The 17869-nt window shown below is 37.5% G+C and overlaps 1 protein-coding gene across 2 annotated transcripts in view; it reads right to left on the reverse strand.

The window, feature by feature from the left end:
- The window catches only part of LOC126978802 (neuralized-like protein 4), a 60777-nt gene that overhangs the window by 2596 nt on the left and 40312 nt on the right, over positions 1-17869 (reverse strand). For both annotated transcript variants that reach the window (XM_050827879.1, XM_050827881.1), the window contains 13 exons: positions 17694-17818; positions 16675-16784; positions 15988-16120; positions 15105-15246; positions 13970-14148; positions 12943-13027; positions 11533-11700; positions 10467-10549; positions 10003-10155; positions 8799-8984; positions 6131-6908; positions 2106-2265; positions 1338-1397 (listed from right to left, as the gene is read on the reverse strand). In XM_050827879.1, coding sequence (XP_050683836.1) covers positions 1338-1397; positions 2106-2265; positions 6131-6908; positions 8799-8984; positions 10003-10155; positions 10467-10549; positions 11533-11700; positions 12943-13027; positions 13970-14148; positions 15105-15246; positions 15988-16120; positions 16675-16784; positions 17694-17818 — 2362 coding nt within the window. The remainder of the gene's footprint in view (positions 1-1337; positions 1398-2105; positions 2266-6130; positions 6909-8798; positions 8985-10002; positions 10156-10466; positions 10550-11532; positions 11701-12942; positions 13028-13969; positions 14149-15104; positions 15247-15987; positions 16121-16674; positions 16785-17693; positions 17819-17869) is intronic.

The following is a 17869-nucleotide window of genomic DNA, read 5'->3' on the forward strand; positions in this document are numbered from 1 at the left end:
CAATAAGGGGCTGTTTACGACTTGTCAATGAAAATCGGTCACAGTAACAATAGATATGCTTTCTTTTCTATCTTGTTGCATCTTCGTTGGAGGTTTTCTTATCTCTCATACGCTTTGTCTGTACGCCATTATATTACAAATCTTCCTTTTTTTATGGAATAGGAGGACAAACGAGAGTACGGGCACTTGTTGTTAAGTGATCACCGCCGCCCACAATCTCTTGCAACACCAGAGGAATCACAGGAGCATTGCCGGCCTTTACGGAAGGAGTACGCGCTTTTTTTAAGGTACCCATGTCGTATCGTCCCGGAAACACCGCACAAGGAAGCACTTTCCACAGCTTTGTAGTACGAGGAAGAAAGCTCCTTGAAAACCGCACTGTGGAGGACCGCCACACATCCAGATGGTGGGGATGATATCCTAACTTGTGGCGTGTCGTGCGAAGGTGGAATTCGGCGGCAGGAATCAGGTGAAACAGCTCTTCGGAACACTCCCCGTGATAAATGCGGTAGAAGACACACAATGACACAACTGTAATCTACTTTACTGTAGATGTAGCCACAACCTGAGAGTTGAACAAGACATATAAGATTTATGAGCGTAACGTCACTCGAACGGTTCGCTCAGTGGAAGAGCTCTCGCACGGAACGCGAGAGGGCGCTGTTGCGAGTCCCAAATTGTTCATAAATTTTGTTTTCAAATTCAATTTGGTACCCATTTGTATCATTAAGGCGAAGAGTAAGCAGAAAACACGCAAACATGGTGTGTTTAGACAAGTTTTGTGGGTGAAAGTATAGCATTTCGAGCTATGAACACTATTTGATCCTGTTACACATATCCTTAAGTCTTATTTGTAGGTTGCTTATGCTTACTGTTGGTTATAGTTAACACTGCCGAGCCTTTTTGAACTACCACTTTTCTTTGAAGTTAAACAGGTTTTTTGGCATGGCGTGTCGCATTTTTTTGGTACTTCTCTCAGAAAAGTTATACTTATAGCTTGTACTTTTTTGTGTAGGTTCATTTATTCAGATCAGAAGTGAATAACGAGGATTGTAAGCATATAAACTGTTTTCCACGCAAGAATTTTGAAAATATTGGCTTTGTTATATAGATGGCGGGCCGGCAGCCGTGAATTCATATCGCTCAAGGTCGCTGGCATTTAGTGTCGCCTTAATTAAGAAAATTGATTTGAAATAGAATGAATTACTTACAATAATTTGATATAAAGGTGCAGCAGATAAATACAAACAAATAAAACCTAGAATGTGATTTTTGTGTAGTACTAAATTATAACAATATTTATACCGTCTACAAAACAAAAAGGAACTAATACAAACTCAATATCAATTTCGAGAGCCAATTCTGTGTGGTGCGGTTTTCCTTCTTCGTCCATCCATCTGAAATTAAGTTAGAGACTATAAGAATACAACACAATCAAATGGTTAATAGTGGGTACTTGAAATATTAGACACATCGTTAAATGAGTTTTATTTATAAACTTGAGAGGATTAAAGAATTTCATTGATTCATGGCTAAGCTAACACACATTCAGATCACACATGTAGGTTATATCAATCTTTCCTTAGCTAATTTATATGTCTAGATAGAGTATCTTGCTGTTAGACAACTGATAAAAACAGGCCAGAAATATGAGTTCAGTGTGCGTGACAAGCTATGCCTTATGCTCGCGATTTGTATGACACTTTGTGTTGGTGTGCGTGCATTGCTCAAAATAGAGGTTACTTCTAAACTCATTTTTTTTTTCGACGTTTTCACAGCTGTCATAGTCTATCTAGACGTAAACGTGATCTAAGAAATCTGGTAATTGATACGCCTGCCCATTACAATGCAGTGCTGCTCAGGATTCTTGAAAAAACCCCAAAAATTCTGAGCGGCACTACAACTGCGTTCGTCACCTTGAGACATAAGATGTGAAGTCTCATTTACCCAGTAATTTCACTAGCTACGGCGCCCTTCAGACCGAAACACAGTAATGCTTACACATTACTGCTTCACGGCAATCATAGGCGCCGTTGTGGTACCCATAATCTAGCCGGCATCTGGTGCACTATCACTATAAGGTGCACTTAACATAATGGTCTTACCCGGCGGGGTTGGCCGCAGAGGGCACGGAGGCTAAATTCGCGGGTCGCACGGGTCGTGATGCGGTCGAAGTCTTGGCTGCCATGAGCACCACGCGCGAGACTTGCCAGAACCCTCGCCGAGCCGCACCCACACCGTCGATACGCTCGAAGCGCACCCAACCTACACCAACACAAATATTCATCATCATTTCATGCGGAAGACGTCCACTGCTGGACAAAGGCGTCCCCCAAAGATCTCCACGAGACGATGTGTCCTGCACTGCCCTCATAGAACGTACTCCGGCGATCTTGACCAGATCGTCGTTCCATCTTGTGGGGGGCCTACTAACAATACGCTTTCCGGTACTTGGTCGTCTTTCGAGGACCTTACTGCCCCAACGACCATCTGTTCGCCGAGCTATGTGCCCTGCCCACTGCCACTTCAGTTTCGCAATCATTCATACACATATACTATTAAGCCTGTCAACAAAATTTATGAATGATGCGAGATTCGAACCCGAGAGCTGTGGCGTTCCATGCGAGCGCTCTTCCACTGAGCCAACCGTTCGAGTGATGTAACGTTCATTAATCTTGATATGTATGGTTCAACTCTCAGATTATGGCTTCATCTACAGGATCTACTTTACAGTTGATTACCTGCTCACGATCGCGGGTTCGAGTCCCGCATCGTTCATAAATCTTGTTTGCAAATTTAATTTGTGTAACTGATCCCAGAAGTCAGATCTATCAAAAAGTAGATTGTTTAGATTTGAAAAAGCGACGTCTCAAGTACAATTTCGTAATAGTATGCAAATATTGGGGTTGAGCAGGTCACAGACCTAGAATGGTGGTCCCAAACCCTCGACTGGACAATCACCCAACGAAAACAAAAGTATACGCTGAATATGCTAGTGGAGAAAACCACCAAAACCCTCAAAAATTGAATTTCCGTTTTTAAGAGCAAAATGACACATTCTTCTTCAACAGATAAGTACTCTATTCACGACAGTAATCACCAAATTAGTTACAAAATGATTGCGCTACGAGTTATGGAACATTAAGGGTTTCTCCTAAAACATTCACGAGCTTGAAACCATACTCACAGGTAACAAAATTTACGAAGCACTCATATCCGAAACTCATGACGGCAGTGCCCAAGCGGAATGGGCTGTGCTCATGAAGTCCAATCTAAATTCCATTTACTAAATCTAACTAAATCCACAGACTTCCTCCAAGCTATCTCTCATATACCTCAATTAGAGTGGAGATCCGTACTTGTCCTATAATCTTTTCTGCCGACTATAGTCCACCGAAACATCGAATTTCCAAAGAAATGTATCTTTAATACCAATGACGTTCTATACATGTGGACATATCATTCGCAGTCTGATAACGGAACGGCAAAAGTGTGTTTAAAGACAATGTAAGCACACTTTTCTTCTTAATTATTTACTATGTATCCCACCTTACACCTTAGGGAGATGGGAATGGCTGAAAACCAGCGCTGCATGAAAATATTATTTCAGGCAGCATAAGCTGAGCCTACTTAATCCCTTTTGTCTTAATGTATGTTTTGTAATAAGCTGATATTGTATACTTAAATTAAGTTCAAGGCAATAAATTTTATTATTATTATTATTATTATTAATCGTGTGTCAACTGTGTGTCAATCAACAAGCCTATGTGTGCTATTTAAAGTCCTTACATAATACATTAACGACTTAAAAAAAGATTGTGTGACTTATCATCGATAAGGTTATTTTATTTATATAAGATTGATATGCAAAGAGCGTAAGTAATTTAATTTAACGATAATTTTTTCATTAAATATGGTACAATTAATGACAATTGTCAGCCGCTTGTCAGAATGGGACAGATGAAAGGACACAGTCAGAAATGAAAAAACAATATTCGCTCTTTTTAACCGTCTTTAAAAAAGGAGGAGGTTCTCAATTCGTCGGTATATTTGTTACCTCAGAACTTTGGACTGGGTGAATCTATTTTGATAATTTTTCTTTTATTTTTTAATTGAAAGTTGGTGCTTCCTGCAATTTGGTCCAGATTTGACATTGGCGGCCATGAGAAAACCATAAAAGTGTTAAATTTGCTATAAGTAGGTAAATAACTCAAAATCGCGCCAAAAGATTTCGATACTTCGTTTTTTTATTGCAAGGATATACTTTAAAGGTAGTTTGGTGATAGTTTGATTAGGTTCTGCTTCTGGGATCCATGACAGAGTAACGGAACTCTTCAATTCTTAGGATCAACGATACTAGGCCGAATCTTTTTTATGCTATCCGGATATTTGAGTCACCTACCGTAACGTCGTTTTGGTCAAGTAATTGTCGTAGTAAAATATGATGATCAATGGAACTCTTTAAGGACTTACAGTAAGGGTGCGATCTGTGGCAGAATTTCTAACAATCTGTAATAATATTGCAATGATCTACACAAATTGAGACACATTATTAGTTAATGTAGTTCAGATTCACTAAAATAAAAACCGACCTCAAAAATACTATTCCAAAACAATAGCTATAGTATGCATTAAAAAGTATAAAAATAATTGAGTATTTTAATACAATCTAATAAATAAATCTAATTCTAGTAACGATTATTGTTATTTTTGGAGTCGGTGTCAGCCAAGGTAGGTCTGTAACTACATACATAGTTATAGGTGAGATGTGCTTGAGTCGGACACGCGACGTGAGGAGGCGAGCAGCAAAAGCGGGGCCGCGGCGGGAGTACACCGATTCAAAATTAGCAATAATCGTTCCTAGATTTATTAATTAGATTGTATACAAATACGCAATTACTTTTATACTTTTTAGTGCATATTATATCTATTGTTTTGGAATAGTGTTTTTAAAGTTGGTTGTTTTTTTATTAATTTTGCCTAATGAAGAATGATTGGATATTGTATTTTGTGTTATAACGGCTTACAAGAACGTGAACAATTACATACTAGTGCTATTTACACGTTATCACAGAAGTATCGTTACCTAGTGATAATTGATACTTATTCATAAGAGAGAGATGTGAAGAAATTAACAAACCAAATAAGCATATTTATATTACACCACTAAAGTATTCAAGTTTTTTGGATTTAACCACATTTAAAATTTGAGAAAACATGTCATACAAATATATCTTGATATCCGCTTACACTACATATACCAAAAAGATATACTGAAAGATATCTAAGTCTAAAAAGACAAATTTTATTTAATTTAAGAAAACTAAACTTTTAATAACCTGTATAACTAATTATTTTATGTGAATAAAAATATTATATTTTTGATTAAAAACGTAAAAAACCTCCCGACTGAACAGATCTTCATCGGAAAATAGGGTCAGACCGACGAATGTAAAACTTATAGGAACGCTCTTTTTCTTCTCGGTTTAAAAAAATACCTAACTGTCAACACAAGCATTGTTCAAGTTCAAAAAATGTACCTAATGCATTGTCAATAAGATTGGCAAAAAGGTGGTTTAAGCATTTTCAATCCGGGAGTTTTGATGTCAAAGATGAAACTCGTTTTGGTCGCCCTGTCACACGTAAAATAGACTTCATTCTTGAAAACTTGGAGCAATATCGGCATATCAGTAGTTACGACATACCTAAAGTGAACAAGACCATTGACCACAAAACAATTTAAACCCATTTGTAAATCACGTCACTGCCTACAAGAAGGTAAAAAGTCATCGAACAAATCGGACATATATACTGGAATTAATGTAAAGAAATGTCTGGAGTTTTCACTTGAAATTCAAAAACCCCTAGCGCTCCTAAGATTACTGTGGTGTATTCATCATATATCATATATCAGGTGACCAGTACGCTTTGAATGTAAGGGTTAGAAAAAGTTAAGCTAGGCGCAAATTACATGATCAGACTAGGGATGCATTGAATAAGAACCAGGTCAAGAGTACCAGGAGTAAATATATACACAATAATAAAAATACAATGAGTGGATGGCAAGCACCGAATCAGTACCGTGGACGTAAACGACAAGGTTATATGTATGCGTGTAAAACAAGGTTACCGGCGTAAATCGATTCTGAATCCGGCGCGCACTTAGGACAATGGCAAACGACTTGTCCCCACGAGACAGCCCTCCTCAGCTCAGGGTATGGCCCCACAAGATAGTTCCAGTACTTCAGCACCAAATGTAGATGTTCACAACCCTCGCCGGATGCCTCCCACTCCGACTCCAAGCTGGCCTCACCATATTCCAAGCTTAACAATCGTTTCAGGTAAGTCAAGTTCTCCGCAGTCAAGGCGTCTGCATCATCACGCCGTATCGACTCGTCGATAGATGACGACTGTTCCTCTGTAAGGTCGGGCAAGTTGCCACTCTCCAGTGTCAACCCATCTATTATTTCATTATCAAGGTCCACATCATGCGCTTCTGGGTATCTGTCGTTTTGTTCGATATTCGTATCATAATCTGCATTGCTGTTCGAGTCGTTTATCGAAAAGTCATGAGCCGTGTGACTCTTCTTAACGCATCTGTATTCCATCTCTCTGTTTTGGCAAGTCGGAGTTACTATGAGACTCTGATGCATCATAGCCATTGGTGGGGCACTTACGGCCTTCTTCGTTTTATACGGTGACGCTCTGCTCGGCCCTGGATCACACGTAATGTAACTTTCGATAAGACATTCCTGACTGAGTGATCTTTTTGCATGTCTTAATTCAGGAGTCTTGCTCTTCTGTTCATCTAGCTCAGCCAGGGATTCTCCAGTTCTGCTCTCTGCTATCGCAGGTAAGTCGAGTGAAATGCCAGTAATTATGGAGTAGGGATGGAGTAGTATTGATATCTAAAAAATAAAAATAAAGGTTGTTTCATATTACAAGCTCTACTAAAAACTACAATATAACCTAAATTATAAATAAAATAAGATAATTAAAGATAATTTCGAATTTGACGTATTGTTTCTAAAATATTTATTTGACCGTTCTCACGTCACTATACACTACACTCACTCTTACTGGCGCGTGACCTATACAGCTATTTCACACCGTATAAAATACTCAAGTAATACGGAAACGAAATATATCGTTACATCAAAATTACTCGCTTTATTTTATTTTAACAAGTGAACGCATATAAAACATGGAATCAGTCTTGTTATATTATCTACCGTTGATTATTAGCGCCAAAAGTTAACACAGTTAAGTCACGATACCGTAAACGATCAATGCATAAAAAAGAGTTATTCATAATTAAATCTAGGTCAATATTAGGATGTGATAGAATCTACAACAAATTATCTTGAAATTGGTATACTAAAAATCGTCTTAACAGTAAAAATTAACGATTAACTGTGATCCATGTAAGGCAGTAAGGAAGAAAGAAAAATAATGGATGATTTTGTATTACTTTAAGTATATTTATTAAATAAAACAAATCCAAATAGCAAATAATATTATTTACAGCTAAAAATATCACTTATGTATGACATACAACTCTCAAAAAGTATGTCGTGATACAAAAATTATTCACAAAGTCTATTTGTATACATAGCACTTTTTATGGCATGCCCAAGCAGGTACAAAAAAAACATGAGACCTTGAATTGAAATTGGCTCCGAAGTCGGGCTAATTGTAATATTAACATCAGACCCGTGGCTTTGTTCATTACAGAGAAAACATTAATAAATCAACAAACATGAGATTGGTACTATTTTAGTACCTTACCTTTATAACTTTATCATTACCACAAAAACAGTTATGGTCATAAAGTCACTTTTATTTTTATTAAATAGTAAATCAAATTTCCTAACAGATAGAGCTATAAAAATCACTTCTTGTGAAACAAAATTAAATACTAATAAGCTTGGAAATATGTGGAAATCAGCACATACTCTCCGAACTGGCGGGTGACCAGTATCGGGTCGCCATGGCGACGGTTAAGTATTTAGCATATTATATAACAAATTATTTTAATGATTCACTGTTTCGGGTGTAATGATAAGATAAAAAATAAAGAACTACACACGATTTAAATACCGAAATTGAGGTAAAATAATGTATTTTGTAAGTAATAGATTTTTGAATGTCGAGAGAAAGTATTTATACAATCGTAATAATGTATATTACGTTCCCAGCCATTGTTATATCAGAAAATCCTTCCGAAAACACACTTTCACATTTAATGGTAGCCAAAGACTGGATAATTTTTTTGCAACATGCATTTGAATATAAACACCTACAAACACTTCAAACTCAGATTATTATTACTTTCTAATCCTTCAAAAATATTTATTGAATTTTTAAGTAATTGGTCAACTTATAAGTGAAGACTCATTCAATTACCTTTGGGACGACGATGCGTATGATTTCCACACCACTTTATTATAAACACATGAATCTATTTTAAATCCTTGTTACATCTGTTTTTAAATACCATCCGACCAGGATAAGATCGTACTCATCTAACCGAAATGATCCGTGAGCCGGAAGGTTCTAAGCCCTGCCTGCTACGGGATAGTTTTAGTTCCGCTATTTTAAAGGGTCAGAAATGCTGCCATGTTTTTTGTGCGTTCACTTAGTATATTTCTAGGCATTTAAGCTTATAGTTTCTAGTGATATAAAAAACTACCTGATATTCCCCTTTATCTGGCGTACATACTAAACTTTATTGTATTGTATTTATTTGTTTATAAATTAGAATAAGTACTTTTTGTGAAACTAATCAATTATCATACCTGGCATACTCTCCCGTATAGATCTACCACCGGATAGACGTGGTTGAGATGGAGTGGCACTGTGGCGAGGGTGGCCAGAACGGTGCCGTTTAGTTCTACCACCAGGTCGTTGCTGAATCTGAAGTGCAGCGTGATCACCGACTGCTCTCTAACCTCCTCTAGATCCAGTACCATTGGAGCTCGTATCTGCAGCAGAATTAGATACAATTCGTGAAGCTTTTTAAACAGGGTGAGCCTTCACGGGACGCCTAGCTCATGTAGAACATTAAAAAAATTCAAATCAATTCAAAAATTATTTACAATGATTTCATTATCCGATTATTAATTTTACTCTCACATTGAACTCACGTTTTAATGTGATTTTTCAACCGATCCTGAATATTTATTTCAATATTGTAATCTTAATTTCCATATAGTATAGGAGAACGAAAATTTGCATACAGTATGAGGAAAGGAAACTCTACAAGCACTCTGATGAAACCATGTACACGGAGATCGATAAGAGCTATTCGGCGCGAATGCCCGCGATGCTAGGTATCACAGGAAGGGCCAATTTGTGTAAGACTTATATGCTTAAAATGATTTAATCTACATAGGGAATTAAAATATTTTATTAGCTATAAAAAGACTACACACAAACTTATAAACAAACAAAATACCCCAATCCCGGATATAACAAAGGAAAAACAGTGGTAAGAACATCTCGTGAATGTTCGCCAATGATTCACGAAGTTTAACTGAACCCTATGATTTGAGTGATGGGTACTCTATCCTGAAGGACGAAGTTACAAAGGCTTTAAGAAAAATTAAAACTGGAAAATCAGTGGGCCCAGATGATGTTCACATGGAGATACTTAAACTTATGTAGGAAGAAAATATTGATGGCCTCGTAGTGCTATTTTTGACTCTGGCCACTTGATCACTATGAGTCAAATACTAAAACTATTTCTCAATATAATTCACGAACGCATAAGAACGAAGGGATATTTTATTGATAATATTAGTTTTTGTTTGTCTCTTTTCCTTCCTGATGAGTTTTATGACCATTTTGTTAGTTTTGGTGCAAAAATGCCTGCCCGCAGCATGATGTTTTCATGATGAAGCCACTGGCTCTCTACATACTGATAATTTAAAAGCTTGATAAACATATTATTAATAATTGTATGAATAATAAATGAGATAAGATCAAAGTCAAAAAACTCACATAAGATCCATCGTAGAGCAGTTGGTTGGATAGAACCCAGGATTCAACCTCTAATTGTAGGGCGCTTTTAGGGAGTTCCTCCTTGGGCAAGCTGACGAGCGCACCAATGGCCAGGCTGCCCATCCACTCCTCATCCACTCTGTCTATGCGGAACTGCAAAAACGAAATTCATATTTTTACGTAGAAGCACCGAGTCTAACGTTAACTAAAAGGTTGTCCAGGCGGTAATTGTAGTAAAGTAGTGGCCGTTCTATCCCATGATATACTAATTCACAGGTATGCTTATTGAACGCTGCCGGGGTGAAGGAAAATCGTGTAAACTTTAACAAATCGAACTGAGCCAGCCTGGCCGTCTAAGAACTTTTGTTTTAGTTTTTAGACTATTAGTTAGACTCAAAAGGACTTGAACTCGGGGCCGTATTCATTAAAAATTAGGTGTACAGAAGAAATAATTTAAGTGTTACCCGGCAGCTGTGTCCTCGAGCCAGCGGCTGATTTACGATTGCGATGGCATCGTTATAGCCCGCCGTCCGTATCGCGACTGTGTCTGGAATATAAAAAATTGTTATAGTACTATTTTTGTACATAATGATTTGATCTTCGAGGCGTTTTCAACAAGCTGAAACTTGATTTCAGGCCATTTCAACAGAGGTTCTAACACATACTAGAAAATTGAAAATAACCCATTGTTGCCAGGAAGTTGCAACAGTATTTCAGACAGTACTAAGCAGTAAGACTAGATACTTGGTACAATTGTCAGGTAATCCATTTTCTGGCATTTTCGGGACTGATAAACCCCTTTGGTAAAAGAACATTCTTGAATAAAGGTCTAGAATACATGACAAGGACGGCATGATGAACGTGACACAGAGAAATAAGATACCAACTTTCTAGACGGAATATTGTCTGGAAAGATAGAAAAATCTTCCATGATTAGAACTCTCTAGAGGTTGAGCTAACGAACTTTCAAGAAATCTACGACGGTATGGAAAAAGATGAAAGATCGAACATCCGAAGATAAAAGTGAGAATATTGTGACAAGTTAAAAATTATTGAGTGAGTGTAAAGTATATGTCATTTAGAGTAAATAGTATTAGTGTTTTGTGTAAGCGTTAACAGTCTATTTTCTTCAGTGCGTAATTAATCTTAATCTCTCTTGCATTCTTTAATATCCATCCCCGAACCCCTAGCTCGTAACAATATATATTATTTCTCTTAGTCTGCCAAACCGAAATCTTAAATAAGAATTCCACAGTAACAGACCTAAGGGATTAAAAGCCAGGCAACACGACTCAGAACTCAGACTTTTACTCTGAAAGACACTCCGCTCAATCCTTTTTCCTTCCTAATTCTTATCCTTTTTATAGTTAAACCAGGCAGCAGAGAAGTACCTGTAATAGCAGGCACCTTTTACCAATAGGTACCCTGGCACCTATTGGTTAAAGGACCACAACAAAATATTTTGCAGGGTTTGAAATAATATTTTTATAAAAATAGTTAAACTATCGAGTGAATGTATTGCGAACTTACCCGAGCTACATAATCTAATGTTAGTGCCGTGCACTCCGTGGAACGTTAGCGGCAGCGAGCGTCGCCTCCTCTCTGTGTGGTGCACGGAGCTTGTTGAAACAGAAGTTTCCTCCGACCGCTCGTGTTCCTCCGCATCTGTCGCCGGAGGAGTGAGCGACGAGTTCCGGACTAATACAAAAGATGAATGATGAATGCATTACCAACAACATTAACACTTAGTCTATATTTAAGAAAATATTTCTATTTTTTGTTGAGGATCAAACTCGGGTACAACAATTTCTGTTGATTTTAATAATTTACATTTTACTAGCTGACCCGACGGACCCTGTTTCCAACGTAAGTTTGTCAACGTAAATGTAGTCAAAGCCATCGGAAAAGTGTCATCAGAGTTAATGAGTAGAAATAGAAACATATTTTGCCACATTTTTAAAGTGTTAAAATGGATATTGTATATTGTGAGAGATAGACATATGCCACCATGGACTCTCAACTTCTGTAGACATACGTTATTTTGTTATATCTCAAAGGATTTTCGTTGAAAGGTCCCACACAGACACCGACATCTCCGTTTTTTCCGACATCTCCAACTACTATCGTTGATGTGTACGAATACGTATACAAAAACTTAACTAATTTTATACTTAAACCTACCTCGAGAACCACGCTACCCATTGGTGAAAACAGCATGAAAATCGGTGCAGTAGTTTTCTAATTTATCGCGAACAAACAGACGCGGCCGAGGACTTCGTTTTATAATATGTGTATTTTATACGTAAAAGTGTGTATATAGTAGTCATCAACAATTTCATTCACCGTCTCTGTCTTAAGATTGATAAGTATTCACTTATTAATTTTTTAATGTTGTTTCACACTTTCACTGCCATATTCATCACAAATATGAATAAATGACAATTATAGCAATTTGCTTTTGTGAATAATAATAAAACACTTAAAAATTAAATTTGCCACTGTTAACAAGTTATACATGAGTATTTGTTGGTAATAAAACAATCTACACGACAGTCGCTTATATACAGAATTTCGGGGCTGACGAATGCACATGGCTCGATCATACCTACTCTATATCAGCCGCTGATGAGGGCGATTCCCCGTTAGATAGTACCCTCATCTACTATAGGTACTGTAATTCGTAACCCGACCATATGCCAATATATTTATAATTTTAATACATTTAATGAAATTAATGTAACATGCCTTCAACTACCGGGGACTTTCTGGCACGATACGACATTAAAAAAAAGCGCGTACACCTTCCTTAAAGGCCGGCAACGCTCCTGTGATTCCTATGATGTTGCAAGGGAACGTGGGCGGCGGTGATCACTTAACACCAGGTGACCCGTACGCTCGTGTTTGTGTCCTTTACCATAAATAAAATTAAACAATACTTACTTGTTTGTGGCACGACGGTTATTTCTCGCTTTACTGCTTGTATTTTAGAAACGCAGCCATACAATTCTATCACTACGTACACTTTCTGTGAAACAATTTATTAATTAATTTGTCTTAATGTCATTTTCTTAACTAAGATATATTCCATGTATATAGTTATGGTGAAGTGTATAGGTATGTACAGCACTCATCAAGGGGTATGAATGCTCTCTAAATTCTCCGTGTTACAGGAGACCAATGGGAGCGGTAATCTTTTATCATCAAATGACCTCTTCAGGAACTTAATCAATAATACATTGTAGTCATTTAAATTTGAATACGATATTGTTCTAAAAAGCTTTTATCTCTTTAGCCATCAGCTAGTTTTAGTTATGTTGTGAACGTTACTTAGACCTGGTGAAGTAAAAATGGTTACCTTAATGGCTTCTGCCGTTGTAATACTTTAAGTCAAATTCAAATAATATTTAGCCTAGAAGTAATTTAATAACACTTATGAATTTTCAAAAACATTTTTTATTATTACCACCTATTCAAAGACCTGCATGTGTTGAGAGAACCGACATAATATTAACAATTCATAAGAAATGTTTTTTATGGAAGTACAGAAGTACCAGTTAGAGGCTCCTTTGCACAGGAAGCCGGCCAGATTATGGGTACCACAACGGCGCCTATTTCTGCTGTGAAGCAATAATGTGTAAACATTACTGTTTTGGTCTGAACGGCACCGTAACTAGTGAAATTACTGGGCAAATGAGACTTAACATCTTATGTCTCAAGCTCACGCTCAGAATTATTGGATTTTTCAAGAATCCTGTGCGGCACTGCATTGTTATGGGTAGGGCGTATCAATTACCATCAGCTGAGCGTCTTGCTCGTCTGGTCCCTTATTTCATTTAAAAAAAAGCATTTAAGTGATATTAAGCGTCGACATCGCAATACAAAACGATGTAAGGCGAATCGTAATGCAAAACGTGTCATGTGTCGGGGGAAATATATATAGTTGATTAAAAATATGAGATGTACATACATCGGGAACCTTCTCGAAGGCGGTGTCGAGCAGTTCGGAGTTGTAGTAGACGAGGACTTGGCCGTCCGCAGTCTTCTTAAGACCAACGCGGTCTCCAGGCCGCAGCCACTCGAACGAGGGTGTCACTGCGCGCAGTTCGTGCTCGCGGGAACAGGCATTAGTGGTCTTCATATACCTACCTGTTATAAAATTTAATACTTGAATTACTCAAAGCTTTCGAGGTCAAACTAGCACACGTGTCGCCTGACGGTAAGACAACATACACTCTGTGGCAACATCAGAGGAATCATATCAGCTGTCACGGCCTTCAGATGGTTTCACACGGCTTTTATGTAGCTCTATGTCGTATTGTCTTGGAAAGTCCACGCAAGAAAGTTCAATCCTTAGAGTCATAGTACGAGAAATAAAATTCCTTGAATACCATAAAGAAACGCCACACACCCAGGTGGTAAGTCATGCTACACATCCATTACTCTTTAAACGGTTAAAATTCATATGTATAAATATTTGTATTTAAAACTTTTCGGTTATTTAAAAACACAGCATTAGGTATTTGTCTAAGACTATGTTTCATTTTCAGGGAGACTTAGTTTAGACAGAAGTCAAAGAATAATTGTCACAGTGAAAAGTAGGCTGTTTAGTTACATTTACTGACTCGGATGTGGTATTTGCTGCAGATGATGGGTTTAAGGAAAAATGAATTATAGTGCCAAAATACTGAGTGTGAATAAAATAGCGTATGGCTCTATACCCTTGAAGCATTCACAGAGTACTAAATACCCGACATAAATAGCAGTTAAATCTAAATACATGAAAATGAAATGATTTATTTCAATTGGAATTAATTTAAATGAAAATACAAGTATTGTGGGAAGCTAGAGAGTGGTCATTACTTCATCACTAACGCTTTGCTTTTTAACTCACGAACAAAAATGAGATGATTGTACAACTTTTTGCATGACATTAGTGCATCTCTCATTTCTAAACCACAGGGACAACATGAGATTTGCTGAAACATTTGTTAATACTTCGGCTTCGACAAATTTATAAAATCGTAATAAAGATATCTGTAGCTAGGACAGGGCAAGGTCAGTCGGGTTAATCAGCTGTTAAATGTAATACTATAGCAACTTACCGTCGATGTACGTGGTGAAGTGCGGCAAGTGTACAATCGACGGCGGCAGACTTCTGTTAACATGTGCGTTCAGTATGTTTATGTCCGTGACCCCGATTCGGATGCCTCCAGAGTAGCTGTGCTTGCAATGGTCGATCTTCACCTTTAGTAGTAAATTAAATTAATTAGTAAAATTAAATTAAAGTCACGCGCGATGGAATAGGAACCTTGTCAAACTAAAGTCTGCGTGAAGTGATCGCTGGCATCACTATGACGTCACAAATTAATAAAAGGGAATTATATACCTCAAGAACTTAACAATAACCGTCCCCATACGCATCGTAATTTTGTATATCAATGTATTTATTCTACAGTTGATAGCCAGCTCAAGCCAATAATTGCGTAGTATGAAATTAATTTGAGATTCTTCAAATCTTTTGCAATGTCTAAATTTTGCGCCTTCTGCTGAACTTAGGTATGTATGTCAAATTTTTCTTTCTTCCTTCACTCAACTCTGTGAACATTACTGGCAGGCACATTGTATTTATATTATATAAAGTTTTCTACTATTTTTATATTTAGAACTATTTGTTTCCATTAGAATATTAGCAAAATCCAACAATTTTACCTAGCAGTAGTACTTACTCTGTCACGATTGTCATAGCTACCAAAGAGGATGTAACTACTACGTAATAAGAGGCGGGAGTGCCTAAGTAAAAACTTAAATTTAGTTTAGTATGAAACGTGCAGTGATTTGACATAAGTTTGAAATAATAGTAATTACAGAATGGCGATTGATGACGAGGTATAATCCGGCTAAGTTCGAAAGCGAACAGTTACTTAAAACGTGGTGGATTTCGGCTATCCCCGATTTTTACAATATTATAACCGTCATCTGTCATACCTCATAGGTTTCTCCAACAGTCAAGTGTCCCGAGCTGAAGACGAGACCGTTTGTAGGGTCCTGGGTCTTTCTCACAGCCACAGAGTAATCGAGTTTCAGCTCGATATTTTCACCACTATATTCGGAGAAACTCCTGCGAAATAGTAATATGTAAGAAATAGCTGGCAAAGTTCACTGGCGTTTCATGACGGCGTTAATCACTTAATATCAAATGACGACCACGCTCTATTGTGCTCATCAAACCATGCCTGTCAACTTAGAAATGGTTAAGAATTAACACATGTCATTTAAATTATTGCTTTAGAAAAAATACAATTTGAAATTATAGAAAAAGATATATGAAAATATTTTGTGAATCACGTGTTATCCAGGAGTTTAAGTCAGTTATGATATTGATTCAAATAAATATCTGACCACCATTGTGGCAGCTAGAAAACGACTAACTATTACGATTTAGGAGAAACAGCCTGCTGATATACAGACAGAAGGCGTCTGACAGATTGATGACAGATTCATTGACAGAAATAAAAGAGGCCGGAGGTCGTACAGGATTCGAATCCCGCATCGTTCATAAAATTTTGTTTACAAATTTTATTTGTGTATTAATCCTAGAAGTGAGGGTTATCACTTTAAAAACATAACATATTGTTTAGAAATAAAAGACTTGTTTAAATTTTAACTGTTTACCAATATGGCAGCGGCGGTGTAACGGTTCTAGTCTGCCCAGGGATGGGGTTGTCCGCCTGCGGGTACCCGTTGTAGTTAAATGTTCTTTCGTCATTGCGCAGAATGGTCACCTGTGAATGCACAACTACATTTACAACTATTTTTATCGATTACCTATGACTTGTTTTTACTATGCGGTATAGTATAGACTCCTTAAGGTCCTATTCACTGAGAGGTAGCTTTATATGCGCGTATTATACGCACAGATTAGTGCTTCAAATTAAATTCTGGAAGCATTCCACTATCTCCTATTGAGAGATGGCCACATCAAGTGGTGTTGGAGGTATTTGTTATATTATGAGGGCCGCATTTATTCAGCGTGTATAATAAACCGCCATATTTAATTAAAAAACAATAAATAAGTACTTAAGATAAAATAGGTAGATAATATATACCCAGGGTGGTACAAATGGATTAAAATGTAAAAATATATGTGTACCAAAAAACACAGGATAATTGATGGCCTCTTCGGGCTGAAGGTAGTCGTATCCTATAGGCCCAGAAGAATGACGCAAGAAATTTTTTTCAAACAGCTTCGATTTTCAAGGTTTTTTTCAAAACCGCACTGTGGACTAACGTCTTACTTCCAGATGGAGAGGATGTTATTTAACTACACGGCGTGTTGTGTGATGTTGGCATGGCGCTGAAGAAATCAAGTCAGACAGATCTCCTACTTCCCTGTGATAGCAGCGGAAGACACAATGAAGCGAAGTCACTGCACAATGCCTCCGAAATTTGAGCAAATACATCGAAAATAGTACTACTGCTAAAGGATGTGTTACGCTACATCATTTTAGAGTCAAGTTAACAGGCTTTGTTCATATGAGGCTAAACGAACGACGGCGATAGAAAGCTACATGGAATAAAGGAGAGAGAGTATGTGAATGAAAAGGCAGATTCAGCTGGTGTATGTTGACAAGGCCATAGGTATCGCATCGGACTAACTGCTTCTCAAAGTGGGAGCTCTAAATGAAACTTACCTGCGTACACTGCGCGTACAGATCTATGACCGCGTATATATTCAAATGAGGCACGTACCACGCGACGCCCATATCCATACCATCCAGGTAGAAATGGATGCTTTTATCTGCGTGCCACATGATACCTGGAAACAGAGAAACCATCAGGCAACACGTAATTGTTACGATAGTTAACA

Source organism: Leptidea sinapis, chromosome Z (genome assembly GCF_905404315.1).
Source record: "Leptidea sinapis chromosome Z, ilLepSina1.1, whole genome shotgun sequence".
In the NCBI taxonomy this organism is placed as follows: Eukaryota; Metazoa; Arthropoda; class Insecta; order Lepidoptera; family Pieridae; genus Leptidea; species Leptidea sinapis.